The sequence below is a fragment of the Genypterus blacodes genome, unplaced genomic scaffold (assembly GCF_046128005.1).
Source record: "Genypterus blacodes isolate CSIRO-AG114 ecotype Tasmania unplaced genomic scaffold, CSIRO-AGI_Gbla_v1 ptg000215l_1, whole genome shotgun sequence".
Lineage (NCBI taxonomy): Eukaryota > Metazoa > Chordata > Actinopteri > Ophidiiformes > Ophidiidae > Genypterus > Genypterus blacodes.
In genome coordinates this window covers 206,969-220,804 of record NW_027467014.1, presented here as the reverse complement: position 1 = coordinate 220,804, position 13,836 = coordinate 206,969, and the positions used below count along the sequence as shown (strand labels likewise).

At 43.0% G+C, this 13,836-nt stretch overlaps 1 protein-coding gene across 1 annotated transcript; it reads left to right on the top strand.

Annotated features, from left to right (window-relative positions):
* The first annotated feature begins 1,656 nt into the window (after positions 1–1,656).
* Positions 1,657–8,543, top strand: ak4 (adenylate kinase 4). Its single transcript, XM_076170151.1, has 5 exons — positions 1,657–2,274; positions 3,461–3,580; positions 5,532–5,704; positions 5,862–5,980; positions 6,287–8,543. Exons 1-5 carry the CDS (start codon positions 2,133–2,135, stop codon positions 6,408–6,410), a joined length of 678 nt encoding a protein of 225 aa, XP_076026266.1. The 5' UTR covers positions 1,657–2,132; the 3' UTR covers positions 6,411–8,543.
* Positions 8,544–13,836: the final 5,293 nt, after the last annotated feature.

The window sequence follows — 13,836 nt, the reverse complement described above, 5'->3', positions numbered from 1 at the left end:
ACGTGCAAAAAAACTAAATCAAAGCAAAAAGAGGAAAAAAAACAACGATTCTAAAAGCCGAACAGGAAATTTGATCATCGCCCCGCGGCTGTAATCACCGTGACGAGGCGCGTCCATGTTGCACAAAAGCCTTAATGCAAATAAGTGGAGTCGTTTATTATGAGCGAGAGGTTCAAATGCAATAACGATTACTCGATTGATCGGACCGAAGGGTTGATAATGTGGGAATAAAGCGCAAACACCCCGCTCGGTGCCACATGCTTGTTGCTTGTTGCCGCTCTGAGCTGCGAATTCACTAAAGTTGTCCAAAGCAAAACAAACGGCGTCACTTGTACCATCACGCAGCGCCGCACATCTACGCCTTTATCTCCCTAAACGTGCTCCTTAAAAATTAAGTGTTATAAAGGATTGAATATATATTGTGTGCAGCCAAACGTTAACGCCCAGCATTGCACACACACCCCTTTCCCCAAAGGCGAAAACAAATAGCAGGCTGCTGGATCTAAATAAAAACATTTATTCTTAATAGTAATCAGTCGGAATTGAATAAAAGGCAAACATGAGCCTCACTTACCTCCTGTTTCTCCGTCTAATCCCTCGTGTTTACGTGAATATTTTTAATGACGCAGCAAGACCACACAGAGCAACGTGATTGTCGCCATTTTTTGTTGTTATTGAAATTCTCTCCAAAGCCATGTGACAGAAATGATCCCGATTGAAAAAAGCAGGTTCCCGGGTGCGAAGAGGTGAAATAGTTGTGCGTTGAGAGTAGAAATGCGGAGCTTTTGCTGCCCGGGTGGAGGAGCCGGAGGGGCGGCCGGAGGGGCGGTGCGAGGCGCCTGACAGCTCCGGGACGCTGCTGCTGCTGCTGCTGCTCTCGCTGCTGCTGCTGCCGAAGCAGCTCGCAACAAGTCCTCGGTTCCTCCCGTCCGTCCGCACACACACTCACTAACACACACACACACACACACGCATACGCGGGGAGTGACAGCGGCTCATGCTGCCAGCGCGCACAGGAACACGGAGACAGAAGAATGAGGAGGAACGACAGCGCCGATCGCTCTCAAACACGCTGTCAACAAGTGGCGGATTCCAAGAATAACCCACCAGTTAACCAATTAGGGGGATAACACGCGTGACGCTTCGATCATTCCCAAACTCCTCCACTTAAAGTGAGATGATTGGGCTTAAGTCTTAATACAAACCAAATATGGATATTATTGATTTAACAAGGCTGAAACGCGTTTCAAGTGGGATATGTGTTGTCTAATTTCCAAGAGACCTTTCTTTAGTTTAACTGCGTGTTTCCTCACTAACTTTGTGTAAGAATTTGTCCCAAAACCTCAGATCCTCCATGTTTGGGATGATTTGGCAGAAGACACAAGTCACCACTACAACCACTGTACAATGCTATAATTATTATAAAAACAGATAGATAGATAGATAGATAGATAGATAGATAGATAGATAGATAGATAGATAGATAGATAGATAGATAGATAGATAGATAGATAGATAGATAGATAGGAGTGTACGTTTGGTAAGTGTATCTTGTGACACACACACACAAACACGTATACACGCCCACCTAAACACACAAACACGTACGCGCGCGCGCGCACGCACACGCCAGTGTTTCGTAAAGACTACAGTAACCAGATCACCCTGCGTAGTTCCTGCGCCCAATTCATCCGCATTTTTTCCGGATGATGCGTGCAGAGAAATAGGGCGTAGCGGAGACTCCCTCGGTCATTCGCAGAGAAAAGTCTCGCTTCTTAAAGACGCAGGAGAGCGAGATACATCCAGAAGACGCATAAAGAGAAAAGGGGGGGTGGAAAAAAAGAGTGTAGACTCGGTCCGACAGTCCCAGAGCTGCTAAGGTGCGCAGATAAGTGTTTTCTGCGCAAAAGAACCGCAGGAAAACTGCAGCTCACGGCGGTAAACACCAAGTTGAGCAGCCAGACGAGCTTGGGATCTTATTTTAACGCTCATTCATGCAACTGATGAGGAGTTTAAATAAGGGAGGCTTAACTTTTTTTCCTGTCGTGACTCAACCCTCTATCGCCCAGAGAGCTGCCATCTGCCCCACACAGGCTCCACTGTAGCGGGCTGCTGTTTGTAAGGGGGGAGACATGGCCAAGTTATTCCGAGCTGCGATCATGGGACCACCAGGATCAGGGAAAGGAACCATATCCAAGAGGATTGCGGAGAGTTTTGGGCTGCAGTATCTCTCCAGCGGCCACTACCTCCGAGAGAGCATAGCGGCCAACACAGGTAGAGTATCCGCTCATCTTATAGAGCCTATAGAGGGGGGGGGGGGGGCGGACAGAGCTGCTAAACAAGGTGATCCTATACCTCGTTGTTATTCAGGCTTCGTTTGTAAATATGGAACTGCTCCTTTTTCCTCTTCCGCTTTCTCCAGTAGATCTGCTGTAGTAACGAGTTATCAGTGTGTCAACAGTTACAACGGCTGAAGTGGCTGTTTGCAACATTTTGGGAAGTAAAATATGAGTCATTTGCTATTCACTTAATTGGATCCTTCATTCCATTCATAAACAAAGAAGCACATGATACGTTTTAGTTTTTTTAGGGGTCTTGTCCTGTAATGAACCTTTTTTAAAAAAAATCTATTTATTTCTCCAGTCCCGCCTGTAGAAGCATTGATCCTGCTTCTTCTTTGGTGCACACTTATTGGATGCATTTAACACAGAAACTGTCTCCAGCTCTGTAAACTACTAATGAAATCTGGGCTCAACAGAGAGAGCTTAAGTAAAAACACATGGGCTGGCCTCCATTACTTACATGCCTCAATGTTAAGGCCTGGTTGATACACATAGCATTCTGTTTTAATCGTTTTTAATCCATCTTACTTGATCTTCTTTTAAATGAACGGTGTCTAGAGTTATTGTCAGGTTTGTCTGTCGTGTTTTTCGGTGTAAGATTGTTGTTACATCAGTGTGCAATGTGCCACTTTTCCTGCTCACAAGACCGCAAATGAAATGAGTTAATGGCCCTTTTTTGCATCATTGCGATACAGCAAATTCTGCACTGTACTTTAATTAAGCACATAAATTTAACTATTCAACCAGTCATCTGATAGTGTATTCATATAAGGATCAGTTGCCTCTACTTGTTCACCTTGGAAATACTTGAGTTCAGCTGCAAAGCCATATATTTTTAGTCTTTTATTCTGCATTCCCATATCAATCAAACTTCATGTTACATGTTTCTTTGTACGTTTATTTAGATTCGTTCTTTTTTCACAGAAAACGAAATATCTGTATTTGTATATGTGGACTTGTGTGATGTAACAGCAATCATGTATTTGCATAGAGCAAACTTATGTGGTCATTATGTTGAGTGTCTTAACCTATAATCACCGTCTCTGTACGGATCTGAGAAGATAATAGTTAACATCCGTTGTGTTACTTTGCCCGGTCACCTGTGTGTTGTGTATCAGAGGCAGGTGTGATGGTGAAGACCTACGTAGAGAGAAGCATGATGGTGCCTGATCACGTGATGACGGGACTGATGCTGCCCAGACTGGAGCAGCTGATCGGCCACAGCTGGCTCCTGGATGGTAAGAGTCAGTGACCAGAATCCGTGACATATTCCAGGTTATTGCACTTCGAACCCTAAATGATCTTCCAAACTGACTATAGGGCGTTTCAGATTATAGGGTGTGTACCAGTGATTGTCAACAAAGAGAGTTCATTTAATAACACGATTCAGAATTGAGAGAATTGTGCTTACTGATTAGTGGAGTCGCTTATTATGAGCGAGAGATTAAAATGCAGTAACCTCACATTCCGTCTCCTAGTCCGGTCTTGTTTGTCATTGGTTGTTTGTATGGAGGACAGATGTAAGGCCTGCAGGAACAGTGCCACAGGGGGGAATGCGTTTACCCTCCTCAGGATCTGATTGGCTGTGGCCATAGCCTCCCCCCCCCAAACCCCTGTTGAGAAGCAGCAACATAAACAGACCGGTTTAAACAAAATACCAGCAGGTCACTACATGGCCTCTACTACTATCCACAACACAACACAGCTTTACTATACGTTTGCACTCCAGCAGCATATAAATAAGGATGACATTGTAGTCTATGATTCTTTATATTGGATCAGGATCAATTCTACAAGATTTTAAGGGATTTACGGTTTGTTTAATTTCTTTCATTTGCCTAAATTATCACTAAAATAAAAAGACATTTTGACTAGTTCAACAAGAGGACATTTGGACAAAGCCTTCCTCTCATGTGATCTTCTATTATGTCCTTCACACGCTCTAGTCTAAACATCCACCGAGCGTTGTTTGTTTCCATGGACTCGTCTGACAGGTTCAATGACTCCATACCTCTATTTCTCTTTAGATTCAGTAGAATTGTATTCTGGTTCAGAGCTGAGGATGGAGTCAATGACCTTTGTCACAGCATGAAACAAGTCAGTGGAGACGTTTCCTGCATGTATCTCCTCCACAGCACAGATTGAGTCTTCAGGAAGCCATTAAAGCACATTTCACATTTTCACAATAATAGAAAATGCTGCCTGGATGGCCTGAGGAATAAATTAGACATTTAATTATCAGGTAACCGATTATGTTTGGAGGTATTAGCATACTGGATGACATATTCTGAAAAATTTGAAAAACTGGAGATCACTGTGTCTTTTTTCCAGGTTAAATATTATCTACAACTTTGGAGAAACATGCCAAACAAAGTGGTCTGATGTTATTGTCTGGCCTTGAAATGTGACCTTTTGGCATTTGACTAACGTGAGTAAACATGAGTTTAGAAAAAGAAAACAGCACTCAAGTCATCATTTTTGTCTCATGACATGACATGACGGTCATGGACATAAACGGAGTCTAATGATTTACATGGTGGTCGTCATTTTCAAGAATGGAGGGGTGTATTCATGCGTCGCTGTCTGAGCCTCCCTCTCTCCCTCCATCTCTCTCTCCTTTAACCTTTGCTCTATGCCATCCTGTCACACAGCATAATGTCCCTTTATTTATAATAGATAAGCTGAGCCACATCCAGTTTCCACTCAGATACATAAGGAAACAATAAGCTGGAGTCCAGCCCATAGGATCCAGTAACAAAAGCAACAGATGGTGTGGTCTGACAACAAGGATTCAACTGGATGAGCCAGATTCAATTCCCACTGTTAGGGGTAGCACCCATTCTCTTTGGAGCGACCACGAGTTCCCCTGGCATAGTCCGGTGGGTCAACTTGGCATTGAATAGAAGACTTGGCGACCTCACGTGGCTTTAATCAAGTCATTGCGTTTAAGCCACAGGCAATTTTTATTGGAAAACTGGAAACATCTTGAGTCCCGTGCTTCCTGTCATGCAAACACTGCAACAGGAAATAGAATGAGCCAACATAGTGACGTTAATGTGGCAAACTGGGAACAAAAGTGTAAATAAAGTGCCACCATCAGGCTGACCAGTACAAAACTTAAATGGATTCTTTCCTGGATTAAGTCCAACCTGCTTCAAGAAAATGTCTCACTAACATACCTCTCTATAGGCTTCCCCCGCACGCTGACCCAGGCTCAGGCCCTGAACAACTTGTGCCAGCTGGACCTGGTCATCAGCCTCAACATCCCCTACGAGACGCTGAGAGAGAGACTGAGTGACCGCTGGATCCACCCGGCCAGTGGCAGAGTGTACAACATGGGCTTCAACCATCCACGAGTGCAGGTCTGAATCCTCTACAAAATCACTCCTATTACAAGTTTGTTGTGAGTCTTTTAACAGGAGGGTTTTGAAAATCATCATGTTTGTTCTTTGTTTATTGAGTTTAATTTTCCAGTGTTCTCAGAATTGTTTCGTGACCTTTTTCATGTGCCTTTCCTAGGGCAAGGATGACATCACCGGGGAGCCACTGATTCAACATGACGATGACAAGCCCGAAGCCCTGATGGCCAGACTGAGGCACTACAAGGACGTGGCCAAGCCTGTCATAGATTTATACAAGTCAGTGAATTATTCTCTTACAGGGCGGAACCTTCATGCTCCCAGAGACCTTATTACTCAACCATTTTGCCGAAGCGTACCACTCATTTTAGGTTGATTTTATACCACGCAGGCAGCCGCTGGTTTCAGTAAATGTCAGTAAATGATTGCTGCTGTTGTTAAAAGGAAAATGGCAACTTTGCTGGCATTAAGAAACAGCTTGAAAGGGTTTTATGAGCTTCAGGGGGAGCACAATTTTCTCAGTTGATCCAAAGTTTTGTTTTTGACTTCACTTTCGTCTGATTCCTCTGTCGCTGTCCGATTCAGGTCACAGGGAATCCTCCATTCGTTCTCTGGTACGGAGACAGACCGGATTTGGCCGTACATTAATACGCTCCTGAGCAAGATCGTCATGCCACCGACTAACGCTCGGCAAACGCAGACGCCTTGACACTGCTCTGAACAACAACAACAGAAAATCAAAACTGGGAAACATCCCGAGGAGCCGGAGTGAGTCGGGTGATGTCTCTAGACGGTGGAGTTTGGAGATGTGGACAGAAAGGGAATGGTGCAGTCCTTTATTGAGCATGAGCAAGTTTATTTTCCAAAATGATTCTTTGCATTTTTGTTGGCTTCTGCGTATTTAGTTTAGTAAACCCATAAATCCTCTAAAACTAAATTTGACAATACACTATGTTTTCTGACTTTTTTGGGACCTATTATGACCGATATATGTACAAGGATTTAAAGTTTCTCCATCTACCTGGATTCTTACAACTTTTGACTTTTTAAACATTAAACCCATAAATCTAATAAATAGAACAATCTCCGACATCCTCCTCTGAGGTCAGGTCACTTAAGGTCACGGTTATAAGGGGAAATACCTAAAAGGAGTTAAAGACGCCAAAGAAATGTCAAGTGTCCAAAATGCAGCAGATGCAGTCCTGTGTTGTGTTGAAGGCCAGAGGAGAGGAAAGTTAAAGTTGAAGAAACAGGTTGTTTAGGGAACCACCAGTTCACCAACCAACCAGTTTAGTCAGATGTGTTTTAAGTTACCTGAAACGAAAATCAGCCCGGCCCTTCAACAAGTTTGCACAAGTGAGGCCCGTCGTGGCCTGCAGGCATATGCAGCTTTTAAATATTCACCCAGACATGAAATACTTACACTACATAATAACCCCGAGCATTGTTTGCTGACATGAAAGTAAATCATCATCATAAGTCATACTTTGTTTAGAGGCTAAATCTCACGGATGTAATTTGAAGCCTTTGCCATGATTATATGTGTCAAATACATATTAATCGAAGGCGTTGTCCTTTTACAAAGCTTCCTGTGTTCTCATTGGCCACCAGCATCAAGCCTGAACAGGCAACATATACAGACTGTTAACTACTTGTTGATGGAAACATGTTACAGAAGTAAAGCGGCTCAAAAACAAAGCATCCTAGGAAGTCCAAGATCTATGGGTTTGGCTTACTGCATGCATGGTTATTGGGGTTATATAGTTATATAGTTTTGCTACTTCCGAATGAACATAATCAATCTCATTTAATGCTTCCATACTGCGGTGTTGCTGCTCTAAATATAGCCAAATTAACCATTGCACGCATTGACAGATTCATTAAGAACAAGAAAGTGAGAACAAGATAGTTTTTCTGTATGATTTCATATGTACAAACAAAATGGTTCACTAGCAGGCACGACATGGGAGACAGCTTTGTAAACATAAACCTTGGGCAAGTTACAGTAGGGTCACTACATCAATAACTAACCTGTAGAAGGTGTTTAGATAATTTGTCTTTTTCAGCTCAGATTTAATAACATACACATGGCACTGTAAGAGCTGGAAGTCTGAACTTTTGTGCTGGATCATCCGTTTATGGAATCATTGTGGCTGAGCTCACATAGCGACTCTACAGCATCACTCAGTGGCTACAGTGGAGACCAAAGCAGCGTTTGAAGTGCCTTCAGAATTGTTACATTCCTATATATCCAAAAATGTTCCGCCTTTATTTAGGTATTGCTGTTTATATGTTGTCATACAGTGTCTTTGCAGTGTTTGGTGTTTTTCTGAACGGTTGATAGATGTTTTAGATCATCGGTTACGTGTAGGATTCTGAAGCAGGACAAGGTTTTACTATCTGTACATGTTTTGTTTTGCTTTGCTTTGGAAATCATCTGAATGTATAAATTGAGGTTTGGGGGGTGAAACTTGTAAGAAAACTTGTAAATTGTTGATTGTTGAACACAATAGCAATTTGTGCAATAAAGACCAATAAATAATGCTGTTTTCCACTTGTCAATCAACTGAATGAATGACCACACCCCTCTGCTGTTGTGAAACGCTGCTGTGTCTTTTTTTCCTCCTCCATTTTCATACCACACTGTTCAAACACACTTACATTCCAAGGTCAATAAAACTATTTTCTGATGCCTGCCTTTATGAGTCTATGCAGCAGAGTTCTAATGAGGCTTTCTTTCATTTTGTAGCACCTAAAAAAAGTGTATGTAGTATGTTTGTTTGTTTTCAGATTTACAGAGATTTTCCATTTGTGGTCTCCCTTGAATATTGAACCTATAGAATCCATGGCTGTGACTTTGATCTGTTATCTGTTTCTAGTTAGTCATTGATTTGGGAGTCTGCAGTAACAGAAGAACTAAAACACATCCTTGTAAAGCAACTATATACACTTGCATGCACATACCCTATTCCTCCTGCGTGGTGTAATCCTTCCAGATCTGTAAATAACACTGGTGTACAGTGGAGCATGTGTGGGTGTGGAGGTCTAACCTGGGGGATTATGCACGCTGGCTCATCTGCCAAGCTCTCTCTAAGCAGCAGCAGCAGCAGTTTGAGCTTACAGACGCTTATCAGGGTGTGTCATCAAAACTTCAGTACACTAAAATGAGAGTCAAATTAAATTAAATAATTCTTAAAGAGAGAAATTAAGATGGAAACTGATCAATTTCCAAATCTAAATAAATAAATAAATAAAATTGCCTGCTACAATTATAATAATATTAAACAACATTGACAGTAATTCATCTATTTTCCTGTAACTCACGTGTTTTCCCACACGAGGCTGTGTAGCTCTTGCCCAGCTACTTGTCATGCGAGCAGTCAGTCAAACTTATTCTAAAACAAACACACACTGAAACCTCAAACCCACCACGGGGCCCTGACACATTTCCCAGCATACACCCCTATTTCCGGTAACACCGACTAGCCTTCTGGGAAATGTAGTGTGAAACTGTGGACAGTCTTTTGCAGGACTTGAAAACATTGTTTAAAACATCCGTTATTTTCTTTGAGAGTAAAACAACAAAACTATGACATTTTTGTATTTAATAAGTAGTACTAATACTAATAGACTACGACTACTACCTAGTATCTTGGCTCAACTACTTTAAATCACCTGTAGCTTGAAGTCTCTCCGGCTCTGCTGTAAATTCCGATGGGGACCCTTGCTGTAAGAGCCACTCCACAGTGAGTCTTGAGATCCAATACACTGTTTAATAAAAAGTAACACATATTTGGAATTTTCCATGTCATGAAATATAACATAATATTCTAACTGATACGGTATCATTAGCATTATCCATTTATTTTGCTATTAAAAAGAGTCCACAGTTACTATCTCTTTCATCTTTAAATGCCGCGCTCATTAATCCCGTTCAAAAATCCATGCCAGGTTTTATCCGGGCTGCTGTGGCTCCTGCAGGATGCGCTTGGCGGCGCAGCTTTACTGTACAGATCTATAAACAAGCACGCGCCCCCTGCTGTCTCGCTTACACTCAGCCGCATGCTATAGAGATCTACCAAGCGCCATCCTAGCCTGTTTGTTGCTCGCATGCCAAAATGTGATTATATGATGCTGCCACAGCCTATTACGGCCTCTGTGATTTATCCTACAGGTGATCTGGAAACTACCGGGGACTCCACCAGCCATAGTGTGTCTAACGGGGCGGCTTGCAGCTTTGACCTTTGACTGGCGGTGAATGACAAATCAAAGGTCGGCGATCAAAGCACATCTCTAGCACGGCAGAACACAGCACGTCCGGGAGAATGGTAGAAAAGGCGCCTGGAGGTATAGTCATCTGCGGCAACGTGCATTTCTGCCATTTTGATGTGATTCGTGAGACGTGATGAAATGGTCGAGTCTGTGTGTTTCTGCATCTCTGACCAGAGAGGGAAGAGGGAGCATCATGATGTCTGTGTGTGTGTGTGTGTGTGTGTGTGTCAGCATGATTCGGTTGTTACATAATAACACGTCTGGCAGGTTATAGCTGGAGATTCAATAACCCCCCCTTGGTGCAGAGAGATCATCATGTTACAGCGGAAGATGTTCAGTTTGTTCTGAGGCAAATAATGAAATGACACCCAGTGAAAGAGGAGCCCTGGCCTCTGTGTGGCTGGTGGCGCGCTAAGCATCATGTATGACATCATTTGGGATGTTTTGGTTAGCTATTTTTGTGTGCTGACAATCGATCTGGTCGTTTCTGCTCGAGAATATACGCTGCCGCTGCTGTGAATAGCTCGTATCAGTATCAACGCTTCCATATTGGTGCGTGTGTGTGAATTGTCGATCAGCTGATCACGGTCACGCATTTTTCTGGACACAATCATCTCACACCGTCACTCAACCTACTAAAGGCTGTGCGCTTTTATAGATATAGTAGCAATAACACGAGTATTTGTGTGTGTGAAGTCCCGTATAACAACCACAACATTACGATTATCAGTATAATCGCTGTCACCGTCATCATCCCGTGCTGGCGGTGCGGACAGCGCCTCTCCCGAGCTGACCAATGGGAAGCGTCACACACGTCACGTGACCAGCTCAGCACTGCCAGGTCAGGTCTCATGTTCTGACTGTTGGCGAGCAGCGTGTGTGTGTGTGTGTGTGTGTGTGTGTGTGTGTGTGTTGCTTTGTAACTGACTGACAGATCAGACAGTGTTGGCAAAGCTACTTAGACACCGTTGCAGTTCAAGCTACAAGCTACTGACGTTATAAAGTAGTTGAGGTGCAGCCAAGCTACTCTGCTAGTATTGTTGAATGCAGGAAAAATCTCCTTTACTCTCAATATAAACTACCACAATATGAGTGAATGTGAAAAATTACTAGAAAAAAAAGTTATTTGAAAAGCTACTTTTGAAAATAGCTGAGCTACTGTCAAGCTACTGGAAAAGAAGGTGAGTTAGTCATTGAGTTACTTGTATCCAGGTTGAACCCCAAAAATCCAGACATTCAGTATGTAAAGGCACCTGGACACACAGTTACGCAGTCAGCAAAGATGCATATTTGTCAAGCTTGAGTTTCTATTACTGGACAAAAAAGAATCCTTGGATAACAGGATTTAAGTCTCAGAAACTGTAGGCTGGTGACCTACAGCCCTTAAGAGATTCCAGGATTCTGCTTTAAAACTGTGTGGGGATAATCATTTATCTACCATCTATCCATCAGGATAATGTGAAAACCTCAAGAAGCTTCTCTCCGATCAAATCAAAGCAAAACCAAAGCCACTATCAAGCAGGAATGGAATGTTGAAACAGTTGACTCGTCTATAAAGAACGCATTTAATAGCTATAACCCGGAGCTTGACAACAAAAACGCCGTCCTTGGCATTGCAGGAGAAAAAGAGTTTATGAGTTGAATGCTACAGATCACAAGGTCTCTGTTAATATTTAACACATTACTACTTTATTCGGGGAAACCCACAGTATGGAAATACCTCAGGCATGGCAGGAGCAGATGAATCAACAGGCTGTTCGTCGGTATGTCAGAACAATATTGTTTGTTTTCTAATTTCCTAGATCAGAACAACTTTCTTTCTGTCTTTCTTGGGCACCGACCTGTTCTGCCTTTGGCCCTCAGCAGTACAGCAAAGGTCACTGAGGGAAGAATCACACCAGCTTTATTATGGATCTTCTCTCTCTGGTTTCAGCTTGTTGCCCATATTTATGCTGTGGTTGCATATAGTGATGTGAAAACCAGAATCCACTATAGCTACAGATATGGGTCAACCTTTTTTAAAAGAACATGGAGATATTTTTATGTGAATTTGTTTTTTATGAACTCAGCAAAGACTAGATATTGTATTTTAATTGGGCTTATAATAGCAGAACACCTGGACCTTGTATATGATCTCGCTGCATTGGATTGCTGTGTTGTCGACATTCACATCCAAAAAAGGGGAATCAAGGGGTAGATTTTTGGGGAGCCAGGGTTAAGAATAAGACAGGAAGCTCAATCCTGACAATGCAGCGGCAGCACTTTGCGTCCGGTTAATGGGGGGGTGTCATTCCTCCTTTTTGGACATTCCGTTCCTGCTGTGTTTTGAGTCCCCATTTGCTCTCCCCAAAAGAGTTTCCCAGGCTCATGTCCTCTTTTCAGAACCACGCAGGGTCTCTGTTGCCAGGGGACAAGGCCAAAGAGGGAAGCATGCCTTCACTGGTCACGGTTCTGTCCTGGAACCATGTTCATAACATAAATAAAGAAATAAAAATCATGCAAATGGGGTTTATGTTAGACAAGGGACAAGTAAGTCTGCAGAGTCTGTGAGGCTCCCGTTCAGCCAGTCAAGTGGTTCCTATGTGCTCTTGACTTGAAATGTAGAGTGTAATCCTCCTTTGCTTCTTGATTGTTATATCATGTCAAGGCAAAGTGTCCTCCATTAGTTTTAAGATCAGTTCAATTGAGAAAATTGCTCTAATATTGTCCCAAACTACTTATTTAGCAAAGTAGGTCACAGCAGCAGAGGCATTTTCAATTAACTTGAGTGTTCCTTGCACTTCTCTACCTTTTCCCGAGGGTGTTGTTGTTATTTACAGCGATGGCACTGCATTTTTGAGCTCTTTTAATACACTTCCATTGTCATCCCTCTTGACGATATATCCTGCATCTGTCTTTTTGATCTTTTGATCTATAAGCACTTTCCATCAGATGTCGAGAATTAGAATTTGCAAGCTATTATCCGGGAAAACAAGTGACAATCAACCACATGGGATTCTCATGACTGCTGGGGTTTTGTAAACTGCAGGCCTTTAAAGGGGAAATCCACCCAACAGTGCCATGGGAATTGTTTTTAGGTTAATTTCCTGTGGTGGAATGGAATTTTACTGGATGACATCACAGATGGAATATTTTCATATGATTATATGGGCATTGTTGTGTCTGTGGTATTGATTTGGGGTATGGAGCTGGATATTTGGTTACAATACAATACAGAGTGCTGAAAAGTGCAATGTCATTCAAGACCCAATTCTGATTTGTGTCAAACTGTCAATTTGTACAAAAAGTACATGTTGTTTTGTACATTTTGAGTATTGGCAGGTACTTATAGTGTGAAGTGGGCTGAATAGTAAACAGTGACATTGATGTTGTCTTTATCACACTTCTTAAGGGGTTTGAAGCTTTGCTGCAGCCTATTTTGGTCCAAACATGTAACTGAGTGTAGTTGTGTTTCCCAGTGGCTGTAGAGGCGAATGGATCCACGTTCACAACCATTGATGAGCGCGTCTAAATAATAGATGGAGCACTAACGTTAGAGCAGGGGGTGATGGGGCGGATTCCCCCTTTAACTCAGCCGGGGACTCGGGGACTCAGCCGGGGACGGAGGCGGCAGCAGAACTCTAGCAGCAAGCAGCGGCAGTGTCGTAGTAAAATGCGGCGCTGAGGAGAGAGAGAGAGAGAGAGAGAGAGAGAGAGAGAGAGAGAGAGAGAGAGAGAGAGAGTGGAGAAGAGCGTGTGTTTCTGCGTGTGTGTGTGTCGGGTCGTCCTCCTCCTCCCCCTCCTCGTCCTCCTCCGCTCGGACATGTGCTGCACCCTGTAGCAGCAGCAGCAGCAGCGGCAGCAGCAGCAGCAGCAGCAGCAGC